A 13,637-nucleotide genomic window follows, 5' to 3' on the forward strand; every position below is an offset into this window, starting at 1 on the left:
CTTGCCATCCATTATTCAAGATCTCTTGAATCAGGGCACCCTCCTGGCCAGATTTAATATGAGAAAAGTTCAGTGGTACCCGAAATCTGTTTGACTCCAGGAAGGCCATCCTTTGGACAACCCTGATTCTTCTCCTCCTCCTCCCCTGTCTCAAAATGGAGCTGCGTTTGTGGAAGGAACAGGTTATCTTCAACCCTGGACTACCATTCACACGACCACCTCTTCAGCAGGTTCACATGGACACACACGAGGCATGGTGGACATAGACAGGATCACACAGAGTGCAGGTCAAATGGCAACCTCAGTCCCTGAAGGAACATATCAATCTGAAGGAAGTGAAGGCTCTTCTACTAGCCCTTCAGACACCTGTGGAAACCTGGACCACTCCTAGTGCGTACCAAAACACTGCAGTCAATGTGGTACTTAAACAGTGAGATGCAAGGTCTTACCAGCTCTGTAGGATAGCACAGGAGGCATGGAATGTGCCCACCCAGATGGACATCACGTTCATGGCCATGTACATTCCTTATCAGGACAGTGTGGTAGCAGACTGCCTAAGCTGCTTCCTGGAGGGCACCCACTAATGGATGTTGAACAGGCAGGTTTTCTAGACTATCACTTTTTAGTGGGGCAGTCCTCAGATCTCTGTATTACCAACTAGTCATCATCTCCCCCAGTTATGCACTGGGGATCTTTGTCCCATAGCCTGGAGGCCAAATGTGCTTTCATTCCACTGTACAAGGAAGTTCCTGTGTGCTTTTCCTTCCAAAAATTCTTCTGAAGGCACAAAAGGAAGCACCCAGACTACTTTTATTGGCACCCTTTTGGCCAACGCAGCATTGGTTCAGCGTGCTTTTTTGTTTGACAGGGAAATTACAAGGAAATGCCTCTTCAACCAGACCTGATAACTCAGCAAAAAGGTTTGTTACTCCACCCAAGTCTTCCATATCTCAACTTTGATGCTATGGATGATGGATTTTAATTCCACAAAGGCACCTCTTCTCTAAGTAGGTTATTCAAGTCCTGCAAGAAGTCACTTTAACCTTCATTTTCTCCTCCCCCTTTGCTTTAACCTCTGCTCTGTTACATGGGAACGGGGGAGGTTTTCTTACCTATTCGAGCTACATCTCTCCTAGCTGACAAGGTTCCTCTTTTGGTAGTATTCAGGCTGCTGGCTTGGAGCTAGTCAGAGGATCCATGCTCGTATGTCTGTCTAAGTAATGAGCTGAGGTCATGCATCGGACATCCAACCTAGGAAAGGTAAAACTTTCATATCCCGGATGGATGTTGGTGGTGACAGCCCATATGTCAGGAATACTGTGATCAGTAGGGCATCTACTGTTATGATAAGTTCTTGCACATCTGTGCTTTTGCTGATTTCACATTTTTGCTTTTAAAATGCCTACATGGTGCAGTATACAAATTGCATTATTTTTCATTCCTCAGGTCCTTAAGTACACTTGGTCTTGTTATTTCTGCTCTTGCTGACCAGGCTGCTGGGAAGAATAAGAATAAATTTGTTCCTTATCGAGACTCTGTACTTACTTGGCTTCTGAAGGTGAGTTCTTAAAAAAAATTTTATGTTTTGGATTTCACTTTTTTTTCTCAGACTTCCTGCCACTATTGTAAAATGAGTCCTGAAAGTGAGAAATATGAGCCTCATTATTAGCATTTAAACAATGAATAGTAAAGCTCACCCCTGAACTTGTAAAAATGCTGTTGCAGGGATGTGTATGTGTGTGTTTGGGGTTCGGGGGGTGCACTAACTACGTATACTCCTAGGGCTCTTTCCTTGGAGAGTAGGGTAATTTTCTGAAGTACTGTATTCTTTGACTGAATAGTCTCATAATTCTAAAGATTGCAGTTAACCTTTGCAATTAAAATAAGCCTGATCTAATGTTATCTATTTCATTATTCATCACGTCTGGGTCTTGGATCTGATGTCAGATCCGATCCAGCAACTTTACAGAGAGCAGATTCAAGGTTCAAGCTCCTCCCACTCCCATAATCCTGTTCTACCTTCAAACCCTCGTATCTTGTTTGCTGTGGTTTGCTATAGAGGCTCGCAGCATTCTTTCATTGAGTTTTTTTTTCCAAGTCTCTTCAGTTAACTGTTTCAAATTTTTTTGTTTAGGAGTTGGGTCTGATATTATCCTTGTCATCATTCGTCACCATAGGGTATGGGATCCGATGTCGGATCCAAGCCGGCAACATACAGCAAACGGATCCAACGCTGTAGCTCTTCTCTCTCCCATGACGCCTTGCTGCCCTCTAACCTGCAGATCACGTTTGCTGTGCATCCTTTGCAGACACATGTTCCTCTGCCTCTAGCTATACAAGTGCCTTTTTCCTTCTCTTGTACTTTAAGTAGGGTAATTTTTCATTTTCTAGTGTATCTTGAGTGAGTTAGTGTTCCTGTAGTTTTATTCCCTCACCTCCCATAGCTTAGTTACAGTAGTTTGAGAGAGTTGGATTTTTGGCGCCCTTTTCTACTGTAGCCGTTAGGGCTGCAGTAGCGTGTGTGTCGTTAGGATAGTAGTTCTAGTTGTATTTGTATTTGTAGTTGTTACTAGTTTAGAATAATGTCTGATAAAGCCTGCTGGCTTTAAAAAAGTGCTCCTCGTGTGGTTGGAAAATGCCTTATTCTGACAGGCAAGAGGATTGTGTGTATTGCTTGGGAGCCCCACACCTGGAGGTTGAATGCGACCTTTGTGCCGCATTTAACCCTAGGGCTTTGGGGGAGTGCCGCAGCAAACTTTTTGCTAAAAGTTCTGGCCTGGGGGGCACCCTTTGTGTCTCCTTCGAAGGCTTCCTCTTCCGACCCAAAGAGGAAGACACCTTCTCTTCAGCCAGCTCCCTCCAAGAAACCACTGCTGTCAGATCATACGTCTCCAGAAAAGATTCCAGCCTGGTCTGTATCAGATCCGAGGTCTGGAGCTGAGAGCCACGGAGCAGTCAGTCTGATCCAGGTCCTCTCGGGATGAGAGGCCCTTGGATCCAACCATGGTTAGGCCAGCCTCAGATTTGACTGGTTCGTCGGATCCATCCACTGAGTCATTTCAGGTCTGACAAAGTTGTCAGATCTGATTATAGTCTTGGAAGAGGTTGCTCTCCTTTCTACCTCCCAACAGAGGTCCCAGTCTGCTCCGAGGCGTCAGATCAGTTCCCCAGAACATGGCAGTAGGTAATGTAGGTCTCCCTTCAAGTCTACCCACTCCTTTTCCTCCTCTAGGTCTTCTAGAAGTCTCTTGCCCTGAGACATGGACAAGGATGATGAGGAGATTACTCAAGGCCACTGGAGCTCCCCCCCCCCCAGTTTTTCGTGCTCCATATCCAACCATGGTGGCTTTGGATCCTAGAGACGAGGATGTCTTTGGTCAGATTCCGGCTAGGCCAAGTATCCCCCTTTCTTGACCCTGCCGTGGTGCCTGGCTTATTCTGTTCCCCCACCCTCAAAGTGGGGGTGAGCCCCGTACTGGAGTGGTCGACGCCAGCTCCACTGATGGAGTTCTGGTACTGTTTTTTCAGACCAGTCCCTTCAGCACTTTGACTTTTGATAGCTCTGGGCCGGTGACCTCCATGGGACAGGGGCTGTTTCTCGACACATTCCTTCCTCTCTGGAGGACCTCTCCCTCAGATGTGCAGGACGGGCCTGCTTCCAGCTCCTCTGCTTTACAGGTGGCAGAGAGGACTTTCTCCAGGTCTGGAGATTCCTCTGCTGCACCTCCAGGTCCCTCCCTGCCTCTCTGTACTTCGGTTGGTGAGGCCTCCCATCCTGTCCCGGTTCAGTCCTCCTGATCCAGCCTTCAGCGGGTTTCTTCACCTCTGGGAGTCTGACTCTTCAGAGTCCACCCCATTGCCCCCTAGTGAAGGAGGTTCATCGTAAGAGAAGTTGCAAGACAAGGCACTTGGACTCCCCTGTTGAGTCCCTCACCGAGGATACAGATTTTGAGGAAGGAGATGGGCCCCCCAGATCTCTGCCTGATAATGTCTCCTTTGGAGACATCCTTGAGCTCTTGAAACAAATGGTGGATGGTCTCCCCAACCTCCATCTTCTGAAGAGTCAGTGTTTCTGAAGGCCTTCGAGATGGGCCCATCTGCCTCCTGGGTGTCCCCCGCTGCTGATGATTTGGTGGATCTGATCACCAGCAGGGCCTGGAAGGAACCAGACATGGAGCCTGTTCCAAAAAGGACTGACAAGTTTGAGTCCTCGTGCAGACCATTCTTTCTGGAGCAAAGGAGTCCCATTCAATGTCATTGTGCTTGCCATGGCCATGAAAAAGGAGCTAGTAAAGCAGAGCTCCATGGTTCATCCCCTGAACAGGGAATCCTGGGCAGTAGACCATTTTGGGAAGTGGGTTTATGCCTCCACTAACTTTGGACCTTCAGTGAAGGACATTTTTGAACAGCAGTGAGCAGGTAGGGAAGACTGTCTGCGTTTCGGATCAAGCTTTCTACTCTCCAGAGGTCCTTTTCTAATATCCAAAGGGGAGCTAGGAAGATGTGGTTCTTTAAGGCACAGTCTCCCTTTCATGATGCTCCTGATGAATCCTCTTCCAGAGGCAGGGGGAGAAGTTTCAATGGATGCTGCCGCCCTCGAGGCATGGGAGTGGGGGGGGGGTCACAAAAATCAAGGCTGCAGGGAACCCTTCTCTGAGCAGCCTTATCAGAGCTCCTGAAGCGTTGCTAGACTGCTCTGCCCTGGAAGTAGTTGGGGGTTGAATTTCCCTACATTCACAACCCCCCTACATCCACAAGCCTGGACAAACTTCCGATCAGTGGGTGTTAAATATAATTTCCAGGGGCTATTTCATTTCTTTTTCAGAAACCCCACCAGTAAGACATTACCTCCCAGATGTTCCACCCAGCCGGAGATGGCCTTCAAAGAGGTTCAACAGCTTCTTCTAAAAAGAACAATCCAAGAGGTCACAGCAGGGCAAAGAGGATCCATCACTTATTCTCGCTTCTTCGTAGTGCCAAAAAGACAGGAGACCTATGTCTGATTCTGGATCTCGGTGAGCTCAGTCTTTAAGTAAAGAAATCAGAGTTCCAGATGGTCACTACTTAGTCCATTTTACCACTGTTGCACATGGACGGTTTGATGTGCTCTGTGGATTTCCAGGACTATCCCATCAAAGTAGACAGGCATCCCAGGAGACAGCTTTGCTTCCATCTGGGAGCAAATGATTACCAGTTTAGAGCTCTACCCTTTGTTCTCACCACAGCCTCCTGGGTGTTTGACATATGGCAGTGCTAGTGTCCCACCTGCAACTGCAGGGGTTCCAGGTCTTTCTGTTCCTCGACGATTGGCTCATCACAGCTCCTTCGAGGCATCGACTGATACAGGCAGTTCATTATGTTCTCTCACTCTTCCGTTAGTTGGGGATAACTGGCAACCTTGTAAAATCCTACCTAATTCCTCTGTGTTTGGAATTTGTAGGAGTTCAGTTAGACTCTGTTACAGAGATTGCAGCCTTACCCTTGTGCAGAATTCAGCTGATATGGGATCATGTCACTCAGATTTTAGACCTGTTGAACCCCTCGGTTTACTTGGTTCTTCAGGCTGTCAGATCCATGGTTTCAGCCATTCATCTCATTTCCCTGGCGTGGTACCACATGCGAGTGTTGCAGTGGACCTTAGCTATCCAGTGGTCAGCCCTGCTAAGTCTCCTGTCTGACCATAAATCTGACTCCTGTGTGCAGACGTTCTCTCCAGTGGTGGCTTCAATGACAGGCTCTCGCTCTCCAGGCAGGCCCTTTTCTCTCCCACCGCTCATGGCCACAGTGACTAAAGACGCCTCCCTGTTGAGGTGGGAAGCATTTTTAGGAGAAGACTATCCAAGGTTCTTGGTCCCCAGTAGAGACCAAGTTGCATATAAACGTAGAGATGGGGAGCAGTTCTATTGTTGCAAGCTTTCCAGGGCTGCCTCCCTCTAGGGACTATTGCAATTCAGACAGACAACATGCCAGTCATCTGGTACGTCAGTCCCGGGCAGTTGACTGGCTTGGGAAGTGCGTTTGCTCTTCAGCCACTTTTGGCCTGAGAGCCCTAAATTGTTTGGCACATTTTCCCCACCTCCAAAAGGACCTGGTCTCCAAGCTCACCAAGTCTCTGAGTTGATGCTGGTGGAGGACTTCAGGACTGTATCTCTCAAACTCGCAACGTTTTTCATCTATTTCCAGTTCCTCAATGAGGTTAATTTCTAATGCAGTGGAAGGTACCTCTCTAGCTGCTGGTGCAGGCATCCCTGGCCTGGATGCAGCTGTCCGGGTTTGCAGAGTGCTTCAAGGCGTCTTTTACTAATGCCCCATTTGATGGTTTCTGTCTGTTTGGACCTTCTGTCAAAGAAACCCAGACCCGCAGTGAGCAGTATGGCAAGACGGTCGTTGGTCGGGATAAAGTTTTCTACCCCCCAAAGGTCCTTTTCCAAAAACCAAATGGGTAGTAAGAAACTGGTTCTGCAAGTCGCGGGGTTCCTTCCAGAATGCTCCAGAGGATTTCTCTTCCAGAGGCAGGAGAAATGGGATTCAATTGTAGACACCATCCTAGGGGCAGAGGGGGGGCCTCAAAAATCAGGGCTCCCAGGAACCTTTGTCTGAGAAGTCCTTTCAGCTCCCTGAGGCGTTGCCTGGCTGTCTTGCCCTGGAAGCAGTTGGGGGTAATTTTTCATTGCACCCAAGTGCCTGGGCATCCATAACAAACTATCAGTGGGTGCTCAAGGTTATATCCAGGGCTTATTGCATTCCCTTTTCCCAGCCACCCCCCACCTACCAAGAAAGTTGTTCTCCCCGATGTGCCACCCAGTCAGAGAGAACTGGCCCAAAGAAAAGTTCTCTCACCTCTAGAAAAAAGAGCCACACAGCAGGTCCCATCAGGACAAAGAGAATCTGGAACTTATTTCCACTTATTTTTGGTGCCAAAAAAAGACCAGGGACCTTCATCCGGTTTTGGACCTCAAGCTGAACTTATCAGTCAGGAAGTCAAAGTTCTGGATTGTCACTATTCAGTCCATCTTGCCCCTACTGCAGAAGGACGAGTGGATGTGCTCCGTAGACCTCCACAACACCTACTGTCTTATCAAAATAGACAAGTGCTCCAGATCAGGGCTGATCATTTTCAGTTCAGAGCTCTACCATTTGGGCTTACCACAGGCCCCCAGGGTGTTTACCAAATGCTTAGCAGTTGTACCGACTCACTTGAGGCTTCAGTGATTTCAGTTCTTTTTGTACCTGGATGATTGGCTCCTCACAACTCCCACCAGGCATTGACTGTTTTTTATCACACCGTATCTGTTATGCACTTTCAAAAGGCTAGGGATTACCTACCGCCAACTTGGTAAAGTTGAAGCTCTCTCCGGTACAGAACCTGGAGTTCATTGGGACTCATCTCAACACAGTCACAGAGATTGCAGCATTTACCCTCCCACAGAGTGGACTTGATCAGACAGCAGGTCAGGGCCATCTTGGAGGTCCTTCACTGCCGACTCACCTCGTTCTGAGGGCACTGGGATCCATGTCTGCAGCTATTCTTGTCCATTTGGTGAGATACCACATGCAGGTGCTTCAGTGGATGCTTGTGGTGCAGTGGTCTATTCTAACTCATCCAATGTCTATGCCTATCCCATTGACACCCATTTGCAGACAGCACCTGTGGTGGCGGCTTCAATTGGAGGATCTTGTTTGTGGCAGGCCTTTTTCTCTCTCCACAGCCACGGTGACAACAGATGCTTCCCTGTTAGGATGAGTGGGTCATTTTCAGGGCAGGCCCATCCAAGGCATGTGGTCCACCTCTGAGACCAAATTGCACATAAACGTCCTGAAGATGATGGTTCTCGTGTCGTTGCAAGCCTTTCAGGATTGCCTTCCTCTGGGAACGGTGGTGGTTCACACAAACAACATGTCGGTGGTCTGGTATTTCAACTAGCAAGGGGGAACACAATCGTACCTGTTATGCAAACAGGCCATGAGAATATGGAAATAGGCAATCTCCTCTAGTTGATTTCTGCTTGCAACACACAAACAGGGAGTCCAGTGGCATGGCAGACAAGCTCAGCAGATCTATCCCGACTCTGCATGAGTGCTCTCTCAGTCCCTCAGTGACATGTCAGATTTTTGCCAATTGGGACCAATCTTGCTGTGATGTGTGCTTCCCCATTGAACAACAAATGTAGCAGGTACTTTGCCCTGATTTCCCCAGAGGGGTAGTCCCTGAGGGACGCTCTTGTACACGATTGGCCTCCGGGTCTCCTCTATGCCTCCCCTCCCCTTTCTGTAATCCCCAAAGTACTTCAGAAAGCCTTCAGACTGAGGAGTTCCGTGATACTCCTTGCTCCCTTCTGGCCTTGTCAGGTGTGGTTCCCCTTCCTCAGTTCTCATCTCATGTATCCTCCCTGGATACTGGATCCCATTCCAGATCTAATCTCTCACCTGTCAGAATCTCTGCCCAGTCTTCGGTAACTTCGACTGAGTGGTTTCCCCACTTCCAGTCATAGTAAAGCATTCCAGGCTAGCTTCTCCCATCAGGAAAATTATTCTAGCCTTGTAGAACCCTTCTCTTCAAAAGCTGTACCATAGTAAGTGAAAACATTTTTCCGTTTGGATAGCAGAATGTAATACAGGCCCTTTTTCAGCTCTTCTGGATATCCTTCTCTTCTTGACATCCCTTTTTCAGGAAGGGGCCAGCTTGTTGGCAGCCATTTCTAATTTTCATGCCAGTGCTGAGCCCACTTTTTACCCCAGGCTATGTAAGGCCTCTGGAATCAGTCAGGGAAGACTTTCACTGCACCCAACAACCTGGCGATTAATAACTTCTGATACTTGGGTGCAAAAGATCATTACCAGAGATTATCATATCTGCTTTATTCTTTTTCCAAGATCCCAAAGAAGAGTCCCCGATGTGCCACCCAGTCAGAGGAACCAAGCAGCCGTGGAGATTTAAAGCTGCTAGAAAAAGTCATCCAAGAAGTCCTGCTAGACCAAATAGGATCCGGTTTCACTCAAGGTTCTTTTTAGTGCCAAAAAAAGACAGGGGACTAGAGACCAGTATTGGATCTCAGCCTTCTGAACAAGTTCGTTCCACAAACTAAATACTGTATGGTCACTGTTCAGTCTATACTTCCCTTTCTAGAGGAAGATGATTGGCTGTGCTGTATAGACCTTCAAGACGTGCATTACCACATAGAAATGGATAAACACTCCAAAAGGTTTCTCCACCTTTGGCTAGGAGCCAGTCATTTCCAGTTCAGATTACCGCCCTTTGGTCTCATCACAGCCCCCAGGGTGTTCGCCAAATGCATGGCAGCAGTCACGGCTCACTTAAGACTATACATATTCTGGGTGTTTTCTTATTTGGGTGACTGGCTCCTCACCGCCCCCACCAGGTATCTACTGCTTCAAGCCAAAAATTTCATCCTGCACCTTTTCAACTCTGGGCATCATAGTCAAGAGAGAAAAATCCCAGCTGACTCTAACACAAGATGTAGAGTTTATATGAGCTCTCCTGAATCCAGGCTCTTGTGTAGCTTCTCTCCCTCTCCACAGACTACAAAAAATAGTCTTTAAGTACAATTCATCATATCCAAAGACAAAGTCCCTACTTTTCTTGTCCTCCAAGCTTTATTATGGCAGCAATTGTCCTCCAAGCTTTATTATGGCAGCAACCATTACCCTAGTACCTCTGGCAGGATTTCACATGAGGCTACTTCAGTGGCTGTTAGCTACACAATGGTCCATCCTAACACATCCGATGACTTATCCCATTTTAATAACAGGTTGCTGCAAGAAGGATCTAACCAGGTGGATAAAGTCAGAGGAAATGCTTCTGGACTGTCCCTTTATTCCCTGTCAGCCCAAGGCCATAGTGACAGTGGACACCTCCCATATCAGGTGGGGGGGGGCACTATGTGGGAAGAGCAATCCAAGTCACTCAGTCTCTGCAAGAGGCCAATTTGCACATCAGTGTCCTGGTATTAAGGGCAGTTCTCTTAGTGTTGCAAGCTTTTCAGTCTTCCCTCCTTCCGGGGACAGTTGCATTTCAGTCAGACAATATGTCAGTGGTTTGGTACATCAGCAGACAGGGTGAAACTAGATCTTGCCCCCTGTGCCAGGAAGCTCTCAGAATATGGCAGTGGGCGATATCTGCCAACTGCTTTCTAGTTGCGACGCATATCCTGGGGAGCTTCAAAGTGATAGTAGACAAACTGAGCAGATGCATTCTCCTGCCTCACGAGTGGACTCTCAATCCCAAGGTGGCGATGGAGATTTTTCATTGATGGGGCCAGCCTTGTTGCGACCTCTTTAAGTCCCCAGTGAACAACAAATGCAGCAACTATTTTGCTGTAATCCCCCCTCGAGGGGGGGGGGGGAGAGTCCCGGCGAGAGCTCTCCTCCTCAATTGGCCCTCTGGTTTTCTCTATACTTTTCCCCCCTTTTCCCTCGTTCCCCTGTTCTTGAGGAAAGTGCAAAGGTTGAGAAGCAAAGTGATCCTCATTGCACCATTTTGACCCCGACAAGTCTGGTTCCCATTTCTTTGGCCTCACCTCATTCACTATCCATGGATTCTGGACCCAGTTCCAAATCTGCTTTCTCACCTGCAGAGAATGGTGCACCCCAATGTTTCCAGTCTCAAGCTGACACTTGGTTCCTCAAATTGCATAAGTTGCCTGGCAGAGTAATATAGCTTCCTTTGTACAGAAAATTCTTCTGGGTTCTCATAAACCATCCACCAGGAAACTCTATCTTAGCAAATGGAAGAGTTTTTCAATTTGGGCCTGTACAAATAATCTAGACCCCTTTTTGGCACCTGTTAAAGTTTTAGAATTTTTAGCTTCCATTTTTGGTCGAAGAGCTTCTGCTTCCACTATTAAAGTTCAGTTAGTGGCCATTTCTAATTTCCACGATGCCTACAATGACCATTTTTTAATTTCCCATTGCTTATGTAGTCTTTCTTAAAAGTGCCTTCCGTCTAAAGCCCCCATTCAAGAACATTATAGCTCCATGGGATCTAACTCTCGTTTTGCAGTCTTTGGTACTCCCACCCTTTGAACCAGCAGCAACTTGCCATCTCAAATTTTTGTCGTGGAAAACTTTTTTTTTTCTAGTAGCCATTACTTCTGCTAGGAGAGTTTCTGAGATTCAGGCTGTGTGAAACCCCCATGTCTGATTTTTCATAAGGATAATAATTATAGGGTTTCGTTGAGAACCAGCTCTTCCTTTCTTCCTAGGTGGTCTCAGAATCTAATATTAATGAAACTATTGATTTGCCTGTGTTTTTCTTCCCCAGTCTCTCCAATAAAGGTAAATATTGCTTGTATTTCCTGGATGTTCACAGACCATTGTGTTTCTGACTTTACAGGGCCAAAGAGTCTAGAAAATTGGACCAGTTATTTGTTTCCTTTTCAGGTCTAACTCTGTGAAAACCTCTCTCAGAAGTTACCTTATCAAGATGGCTAAGAGATTGTGGTACCTTCATGTATAGTCATAACCACAAGTTATCTGCTCCTGTAAAAGTGCATCCACCAGATCAGCTGTTTTCCAGTCCAGGGCCTCCATGGATGAAATGAGTGCAGCCGCAACATGGGCTACTCCACATAGCTTTATCACTCTTTACAAATTGGATATGGGTCTCCAGGGGAAGAGCATCCTTTGGCTCTTACGGTCCTTAGGAATATCCTTCCATCAGGCCACCCAGGACCTAAAGTAGCTGGGAACTCTATCCCATTAGTCAAGAATGAATGAAGATTAACAACATTAGATAAAGAAGTTATGTACTTACCATAACATTTCATCTGTGTTGTTGATCTTCATTCATTCATGACATCCAGCCTCCTCCCTCCTCCTACCAATTTCCTGGAGGATTGAACAAATGTTCTGGGAACTTATAGGTTTCACCTTGGACATGGTTTCTCCTTTTGTATGTATGTTCTTTTGCTGTGCTGTTTGGCTGCAAACTCGATCTGAGGTAATAAAAGAGAGGAGCATCGTGGGTAGAGTCTTAGCTCAAGAGTTTTTTGCTGGCGCGAGGTGTATAATGGCCGAGCCGGTTCAGAGGATTGGAACAGAGTCCCATTGGTCAAGAATGAATGATCATCGACAACACAGATGGAACACTGTGGTAAGTGCATAACTTCTTTTTATTTTATTTTAGTTTCCTTTTGTATTTAGTGAAAATTAAAAGTAAAACCTTGCAGATATGAGCTTGACTGTCTAAAATCCTGAAAGTCAACATAGCAGAATATTTATTTGTTAATTATTGGCATTTGTTTACCGGCATAGTCCACTAGGGTATTAAGAGCTCATTTTCAGTGCAGGCCTGGGGAGAAAAGCTCCAAAAGAAAGTCAAAATGAGATACAAGTAAATAAATCAAAAACACGAATAGCAAATATAAGTTGTACAAAGTAATCAGATAAGTTATACATTTGAAAGTATATACATTTAAAGACCTCTTACATAGATACTATTCAGTTTAAGAGATTAGAATGTAGCATTTTGCACCTGGAAGTTAACTGAATGCCAGGAAGTAAAGGTACAGTTAACTGGTAATTTGTCACAGTCATACAAATTACTGCAAGCTAATATTATATTGTGAAATAGAGAATGGAACCATAAGAGTAAGTTAGTTGGGTAGCTGCTGATAGTTTTAAAGGCATGTTAACTATGGAGAGAAATTAGAACAATTTGAGTAGTGAGAATATGGAAGCATAAATAGTTAGGACTTAGATGTGGGTGTTGTAGTACAGTTACAGCCCCATAGAGATGAAGTAGTTATGCAGTGAGGTTTTAAACGGTGAAAGTTTTTGGATGGATGTAACTGTTGCTGGAAGAATATTCCAGGTTCTGGTTACTAAGCAGGAGTATAGATGTTGAATTTCTGATCTCCGAGATCGTTTAGGTTGATAGAAGTTGAAAAGTGAGGAGAGTGTGGGACATTCTGAAAGTTTGCATAATATTTTGTGTGTAGCTGTCATTTGCAAATAGGATAGATAGTGTAGTAGTTCTATCCATTTGAGAGAGCGTAGTGCTATGCAATGGTTGGTAGATTGAGGCATTAGTAGCAAACGTAGAGGTTTTGTTGTAACAAGTTTCTAGTTTTGATTTTAGGGTAGATAGTAAATTTGAGTAGTGGTGCACCGTAGGTTAGAAGGGGTAGTAGATGTGATAGTGAGAGTTTTTTTATTATAAGGACTAAGAAAGTGTTTGTGCCCGTACAGGATGCCAAGTTTTTAGTGAGTTTTTTTGATGTTACGCTGAGTATGTAGGTCAAGATGTTCTTCGTGTTTCACTGTTGCAGTCATCACATTTGGGTTATCTGCTTGCAGTAGCCCTCAGTCGGCCTGATTAACAAAGTCTTGGGTCCTGCGTCAGTTGCTGTCTCTTCTTCCATGATGTCAGGTCGTCAGGAGTATAAAACATGCAGCCAACGCCATTACATCAGTCTTTCTTGTAGTGCGGTACCCGAAGCAGAAGCAGTTTGCAAGTGCTGGTCGGCCGACTCCTGACATTTTTGTTTTCGAATTTCAGAACTGAAGTCTTCAACTAAAAGCGAAGTGCCCTGTTGGGGAAACTTTTTCTTGCTCTAAACCAATGTCAATAAAAGTAAATAATTGCATTACTTGTGGAAAGCAAATACCTCATAAAG

The 13,637-nt window shown here is 45.9% G+C and overlaps 1 protein-coding gene across 1 annotated transcript in view; it reads left to right on the top strand.

Annotated features, from left to right (window-relative positions):
• The window catches only part of KIF13B (kinesin family member 13B), a gene marked incomplete in the record, with an annotated part of 3,953,176 nt that overhangs the window by 604,774 nt on the left and 3,334,765 nt on the right, over positions 1 to 13,637 (top strand). Inside the window, 1 exon segment of the mRNA XM_044062707.1 lies at positions 1,447 to 1,558. Within this exon segment, the coding sequence (XP_043918642.1) occupies positions 1,447 to 1,558 (112 nt within the window).

The sequence above is a fragment of the Protopterus annectens genome, chromosome 2.part1 (assembly GCF_019279795.1).
Source record: "Protopterus annectens isolate FY-2018-M chromosome 2.part1, PAN1.0, whole genome shotgun sequence".
Classification (NCBI taxonomy): domain Eukaryota; kingdom Metazoa; phylum Chordata; order Ceratodontiformes; family Protopteridae; genus Protopterus; species Protopterus annectens.